The sequence below is a fragment of the Pungitius pungitius genome, chromosome 17, assembly GCF_949316345.1.
Source record: "Pungitius pungitius chromosome 17, fPunPun2.1, whole genome shotgun sequence".
NCBI lineage: Eukaryota > Metazoa > Chordata > Actinopteri > Perciformes > Gasterosteidae > Pungitius > Pungitius pungitius.
In genome coordinates, this window is record NC_084916.1 from 14,372,893 (window position 1) to 14,380,405 (window position 7,513).

Consider the following 7,513-nt stretch of genomic DNA (forward strand, 5'->3'; position numbering starts at 1 on the left):
GGACTGAAAGAGGGGTTTCTCTTTTCTGTCCGTCCCTGACTCATAGCTTACTCACCACACTAAAAGCCCCCTGGTGATGGTCACACTGATTAGTGACACTCGGGGATTGCAAACACACGCATGCACATGTTTTAAGTTAGTTTATTACTTTACACATGGCCTATGATATTACAGAATGCAGGGGGTGAGTGGCTCCATTTACATTTAATGCGAGAGAGATTAACAGAGAAAACGATGATGTTGAAAAAGCTTATCTTCAGAAGAAAAAAAAGGCAAAGAGAATGTCGCATGTGAAGATAGAGACATAAATTATATTAAATAACATATATTTATATATATAAAGCTTGAGGACCAAAATAAGTAAATAAGTGTCCATAAGAAGGCTTCACTTGTTCCAAAAAACACACACAAAGATGTCGCACTCACGCATTGTAGTGTGTTTAAACTAACACACCCTTCCAGTCTGCGAGGCAGGAAGAGACACACTCAGCTGGGCATTGTGTGGAAGGAGGGGGGGGGGGGGGCATGCCACTTGGCCCCTCTCTGTCTTTCACACACATATGCACACACCACTAGGTCAGTCAGGCATCGCTCCTAACAACGGGGCGCCTGGTTTCCATGGCAATCTGTACCAGCAATCTTCCCACGGTGGCGGCGGAACCGAGCGCCGTGTGACTGCGTGTGCGCGCGCGTGTGCTTGAGTGGGTTTGTGTGTGTGTGTGTGTGTGTTTGAGAGTAGTGGACAGGGAGCACTATCTTGTCCACTGAAGAGCCCAGATGTTCAGACACTCACTGGGCCGAGCCACTCTTGACCCTTCAGTACCTGCCCTTGTCTCTGCGCGCACTGACGCGCACGTTGGGAAGAGGCTGGGACGCAGCTCTTTCCATTTCCTAAAATTACATTTAAATTATTCATTTAATATTTTTGGCAGTTTTTGGCACCTTTTGAAAATCTTTACGTAAGAGCTGATGTAACATTAATGGATAATATTATATCTGCATAAACAGTTGGAAAAGCAATCTTAAAGTAACAGATAGATTGTTTGGATACCTGAAAGTGATCTATGAATTAAAAGTTGTGGCTAGTCTGTGGCAGCCAAAAGTCATGGTCAGGGTGAAATTATCTTAACATCTAGCTTCTGCCACTCATTGTCATTGACAACCCTGTGGTGAGAGCCTTTTTTGATGTAGATAGAAAGCAGGAACACCCATTAAAGTATAAATATGTAACATGACTGTTGATCAAGAGGTAATTGAGAGCTTCTTGCAGGGCCCGCGGATTTTCTTACACAGTGAGCAGCATCTGAGAAATACGTTTGCTTTTCAAAGCGAAGAGCAAAAAATATTCAGGGTTGTGTTTGCTGCTGCGGTTCTCCTCCCTCCTGCTTGTCTCTCACACTCGCTGCACAACAGGTGGTTTGTTACGTCCATTGCCCGGGTCACCTGTGCGGCCGTGTGAGAGTCGAGCTCCAGGCCCCGTCGCACACAATCCACTGTGGATGATGGAGTGTTTTCACACCCCATCATTCCCACACTCGCTCCCTCCCGCTGCCATTGTTCTACAAAGCAATGTAATTAAAGGAACAGAAATAGACAGAAAGGAGGATAGGAAGAAGGAAGGAAGGAAGGAAGGAAGGAAGGAGAGCAGGATGAGATGGAGTTCTAATTGACTGGGGATGACTGGGCGACGGGAGAGGAGAGATGGGGCCTCGGGGGGAGGGAGGGTGACAAGCTGGGGAAGGCCAGATTAAAGGGATGGAGGAGGAGGGAAAGAGAGAAGAGGCGGGTGGGGTGGGGGGGGGAGCCAAAACTGGCAACCCTGCCCCAAATGCCAAAGTCCTATTTTGTCATTGGGTGGCTGTGACAGAGAGAGGGAGCCAAGAGAGACACAACAGGGAGAGAGAGAGAGAGAGAGAGCGAGAGAGAGCGAGAGACTACGATCGGATGCCAGCGAGAGAGCGCTGCTTGTGAATTTCCTTAGTTGTCATGGGCCCTCGGGGGTCGATCGAGTGGCACCGCTGACTCACAGAGGACGGGACCGAAGGCTCACGAAGAAGCCGGGGAAGGGGGGGTGGGGGGAGGAAAGAAGAAAGAAAAAAAAAGAGAGAGAAATACAAGTGACAAGAAGTAACTAAGGACAACGAGGCTTTTATAAACAACGCGAGAGAGACAGAGAGCGAGGGTTCACGAGATCGCCCCAAAATCCATCCGTCCGCCAGCGGGCGACCCCGTCCGGTCCGGTCTACAGAAGTGAGCGAGGGCCACGGACATGAAGAGGCCCCACGACTACAGCTCCCCAGACTCGGACACGGACGAGTTCATCGACGTGGGACAAGAGGACGGCTACTGGTGAGCAAAACACTCACTGAAAATCAAAATGACAGGGCACACGGGCCGAAATGAGTAGCTGGAGAGACGCACTTTGGCAGTGAGTTGCCGCCGAGCGCAAAATTTGCAGACAGGTTGAAAGACTGTTGGGAAAAGGTCAGTTTTTAAATCCCACAAGCGGATTTGGCTCAAAAACAAATAACAACTAGTAGTCTTAAACTATTTCTTGATTCAGCTGCAATATTGACATTTTTTGACACAAGCTGTCACACTTGTCGAAAAGCTGAGCTGTCAGTTTCAAGTATGACTTTAGGCCCCTGTTAAAGACTGTATTCAATAACATTTAAATGTGTGCATTTCTCCTCTAAATAAGTAATGTTTTCGGCTTTTACTATGAGTAAATGCACAAGTTGATCATTGCGTGTTTATACATAAATACAATAGGTTTAGGTTCAATATGATTTAAAGGCCTGTCTGAAGCGTTTAAACATTTGGTGAAGTACAATTGTCTTTTGTCATTTGAAACTGATTTTAGAAAATGAATAAATGAATACAAATGTCTTCAGAAAACAATATTTCTTCAAAAATTGACAAAATTTGAAATACATTAATTTTTTGAGACTTCGATATTATATTTTTAATTATTTCTATTTCAGAGCAGGAAATTCAGCATGTAAACTTAACTCTAAAATGAGCACAATAGCCACAGAGGAAGTGTAATATACTGAGGAGATTGTAGCATTTCACAGCAATATTTAGAGGCACATTTGTGTGTGTGTTTTTGTGTGAAAGCATTGATGTCATTTGTTTGAATTCATGCCACGAGTCTACAAATTCTTGGCTTCATTTAATAATTCATTCCCTGTCAAAAATATGTAGCAGTGAATTACTATTTTCAGTTTTGTTGTATTCGGGTTATGATATCACTTGTCATAAATGAATACAAATAATACAAATAGTTGTTATAACTCACACACTACACACACTGTTTGCAAGTTATTATAACAATTTGCTTTTATGGTGAATTAGTCAAATTTTTCTTCTTAAAGCCGACATTCACTGTTTTTTTTTGTGCACCCACAGTATATAAGAACACATTGAGAGCAACATAGTACATCATAAGTACTCGGATAGGCAATAACACTAAAGACCGCGTCGATAAATCCAACTGACGTGCAAACAGAAGATCGACCCTTAAAGTCAGCCAATGAAAAATGAACCTAAACAAAAACACACAGCTGAATTGGCAGCCTGCATGTTGAAATCTAATAGAAAAGGCAGCAACTCTTTTGGGGGGGGTGGGCGGGGGGGGGGGGACGTTTAAAGAGAACTCTAATCTTGTCAGACCCGAAAGATGAGAGTTCACAAACAAACCCAAAGCCACATTGAGCGACTGCACTCGGAGGAGCTCAGGTCCCACGCATGCAGCCCCACGCGAGCGAAGGCATCGCCCCCCCCCCCCCACCCCCCCGGAGCTGTATAATCATCGCTCCAAAAGGGCCTTTTCTCAGATGGAAAGGGGAAACAGCATGTCACTTCACTGAGGCTGATGTCCAGAAACGCGCTGAAGCCAAAACAATGGCGTCTTCCCTCCTCTCCCGGGCCACTCCTTCGCCGTTCTGTGCCCGAAAAACAAATTAGATTGAGGCGAGCTGGTGTGCCATCCAGCCTCTGTGTCGTATTAAGGAGGGTAATAACAACAATATGTAGGAGGATCAAAGTTTCTCTCCGTGCCAATAAGTCCCTCCCTTCATCCCTCTCTCTCTTTCTCCACGGTACAGCCCAGGCACCGGGTCCATGTCTCCAGGCAGCGCCTCGCAGGTTCTGGCCCGAAAGAAGAGAAGAGGGGTGAGTGGATTGTAGCCTCGGATCTTCCGAATCCCCCCCCCACCCCCACCCCCCCTTGGTCCCGTCGTTCAGGTTGTGCCCTGACGGTTCCTTCTGCTCTGTGTTCGAGCGCGCAGATCATAGAGAAGAGGCGCAGGGACCGGATCAACCACAGCCTGTCGGAGCTCAGGAGGCTGGTGCCCAGTGCCTTCGAAAAACAGGTGACTTAGCGCCACTCTCGCTTTGACATCAGAGGTAAGGGAGCGGGGAGCTGATGCGACATAGTGACGCCGTCCTTTCCTCTGCAGGGCTCATCTAAGCTGGAGAAGGCAGAGATCCTGCAGATGACCGTGGACCACCTGAAACTCCTCCACGCCATGGGAGGAAAAGGTGACAGTCTTTGTAGTTTTCTTCTTCTTCTTTTAAAAAAAACTGGAATCATGCGACTCACCGCATCTGTTATTATTATTATTTTTTCTCCCTCAGGTTACTTTGATGCGAGGGCCCTGGCAGTCGACTACAGGACGCTGGGCTTCAGGGAGTGCGTCGGGGAGGTGGTGCGGTACCTGAGCGCTCCTGACGGAGAGTCCCCGGACCCCGTCGAAGCGCGCCTCGTCTCCCACCTCTCTCACTGTGCGAGCAACCTCGAACCCGTCCTCTTACAGACGCCCCCGGCGGCGGCGTCCGCCCTGCCCTTTCCTCCATGGCCCTGGGCGTCCTTCCCCCAGATCTCCCCCAACTCGCCGGCCTCCTCTTCCTCCTCAAGCCCTTTCCCCAGGGGGCGAAGGGATCTGGCCCTGCTGGGGAGCTACCCGCCGCCCGCCGCCCTCCGCCTCGGCCCCCTGGCCGGCTGCCACCAGGGAGTGCCGCCGCTCCTGGCGCCTGCCGCCCTGGCCACCGTCCACAGGTTGCCTTCCCTCGCAGCGTCGCCGGTCCTAGCCCCCTCCGGAGCAGGCCAGTCGTCTCCTCACAGCGCCACCAGGGCCTCGCCCCGTCCCCTCGCAACCCCTTCCTCTTCCTCTACTTCCACCTCTTCCTCTTCTCCTATTTCATCATCAATTTCTGCCCCGCCGCAGGTCTCTTTCAGGCCCTTCGGGTCTCCCGCCGCTCAGCGCAGGGGCTTGAGCGCACAAGCCAAGGCAGCCCAGGGATGGGCGACTGAGATCGGAGCTTTCTGAGAGTCAACTGTGGGGATTTTTTTCTTTTCCAAATGAACTCCATCGAGGGACATGGAGCCCCCATGTGCCCCCATGTAGAAATTAGAAAGAGGGTTGGAGAAAGATGTAGGGGAGCTTTGATGGTTGTCTAACTATAAGTCACATCTGTGACTGTGGGGGGAAGTTTCAGATAATCATAAACAATCACGTGCAAAAGGAAAATGAAAAAAAGTGAAATAATAGAAGATTTGAATAAATTCTTGTTCATGGTCTCTTCTCAACAAAAAAGTGTCTAACAAAGCCATAACGCTCGACGAAGCGTCTTTTAACTGTGATATTTTTTTTCTCCAAAACGTTTATACATTTCACTACATTTTTTTTAAAGAATGTTGAAAACTCTCTATAAAAACTAAGTGCCTTTACCTTTGTTCATGTTTTGTTCTGTGTGTGTGTTTTTTTCTGACTGTATGAGGAAAACAGCAACATGTGCTCGCGGCTCTGAATACAAATGGAAACAGAAGGGGCTGAAAGCGACGTGTTACCTACTAATCCGTATTAGCGATGTCTCCAAACACCACTCGCATGGTCTCCCGTCGTACCCCCCCCCCCCCCCCCCCCGCCCCCGCTGCATCTAAGCTGTCTCCAGCGATGGCCGATGTGAGCTGTGGTCTTGCGGCTGCAGAGGATAAACATGGTGGGAGCTGTGTGATGTTTCTGGGATGCCGCGGTGGAGTCAAACAGACCCATTGCTTTGCCTTCTTATTGGCAGTCCCCCCCCCCCCCCCGTAGTTAACTCTACCCCCGTATATCAGTCGCTGTGTCTTCCTCTCCTCTGCTGTCTCTCTGCCATTCTTCGGCTCCAATCTTGTGGTACACCAGCGGATATCTTCTGTCCCTGTGTGTGTCTGCGCCACTGTCTCCTCGACAATGGACAGACAGTTAAGAAGAGGGCAAGAGGGAGGATGGAGGTGACTGTTAGAGAGAGGGGGGGGGGGGTAGAAAAATGATCTGAAGGGCTGTGGTGGTGGTGACTTTAGAGTAGGCGTTCAATAACAGGGTGGGAGGGAGGCCCGGGGACAGGGTCAAGGGGAGAGGAGAGGGATTCGCCAAGGGTCACAAGGAAAAGGAAGAGAAAGCAGTGCGAATCACGCGGGAATGGCTTGAGCGTACAGGGCGAAGCCCCCCCCCGAACAACGGTGAGCGACAAGTTATTTCTCAAGAAGATCACCGTAGTCGGTCCGCGCCATGACGGCTCAGAGCAGAGAGGAGCCATGTGTGTGTGTGGCTTTGATCTACTTCAGGATGCAATGTCTGCCCTCTGCGGTCCAAAAGTGTGTGCGTGCACCGCAAAGTGCATTTTGTTTATTTGAGCAAGTATGCTAGTGTGTGTTTAAGTCATTCTTGTGAGCCCGCAGTGTGTGTTTTGTCTGAGTGTGTGTGTGTGTGTGTGTGTGTGTGTGTGTGTGTGTGTGTGTGTGTGTTTGTGTGTGTGTGTGTGTGTGTGTGTGTGATGTGAGTCTAAAGGGCCTGGCGTCAGGACTGAACCGCGGTGGCGGCGTGGATCTCGTGCGAGGCCGGCCCGGCGGTCGGTCGGACGGACGGACGGTACGGCGGTGGAATGTTTGTGGAGGGTGCATGCGTGCACATACACACACACACTTAGACAACATACCAACATAGACACACACACACACACACACAGGATGGCTGCCACTATTGTAGCCTCTGAGCGGAGGAGCCAGAGGCACCACCACAGCTTCCAGGAAGGACAACCGCAGTCACACTGCATGGGTTTCCCACGGGGGAGGAGAGGGTCCAGGAGGAAGAGAGGAAAGAGGGGAGGGAATGATAAAGAAAGACGGAGGGAAGTGTGCGCGTGTGTTTGTTTGTGTGTGTGCCAGGGCGTGCAAAGCTGAAAAAGAGTTAGAGATGCTGTGAGGAGGCAGTAAAATCAGGAAGTGAGAGATATTTAGATATATATATAAAATCTAAAGGTCTCATCCGCGTTGCCAGTCAACGTGGACGAAAGGGCCGCAGGTGGCGGCCATCTTGGTGAGGGCAGCTCGCTCACTCATAACATTGTGTTGGTAGTGAAACAGGTACTTTTTAAATAACCATAACTTAAATAAAATTTTCAACCGATTTTGTTTGGTTTGTTATGAACGTCAGAGATGTAGTTTTGACACTTGAGCAAGATATTA

General features: G+C 49.3%; 1 protein-coding gene across 1 annotated transcript; it reads left to right on the plus strand.

Annotated features, from left to right (window-relative positions):
* Positions 1 to 1,856: 1,856 nt before the first annotated feature.
* Positions 1,857 to 5,734, plus strand: heyl (hes related family bHLH transcription factor with YRPW motif like). The gene is made up of 5 exons (XM_037475122.2): positions 1,857 to 2,349; positions 4,110 to 4,176; positions 4,293 to 4,376; positions 4,464 to 4,545; positions 4,642 to 5,734. The coding sequence occupies exons 1-5, from the start codon at positions 2,270 to 2,272 to the stop codon at positions 5,331 to 5,333; spliced, it is 1,005 nt and encodes a 334-aa protein (XP_037331019.1). The 5' UTR covers positions 1,857 to 2,269; the 3' UTR covers positions 5,334 to 5,734.
* The last annotated feature ends 1,779 nt before the right edge of the window (positions 5,735 to 7,513 follow it).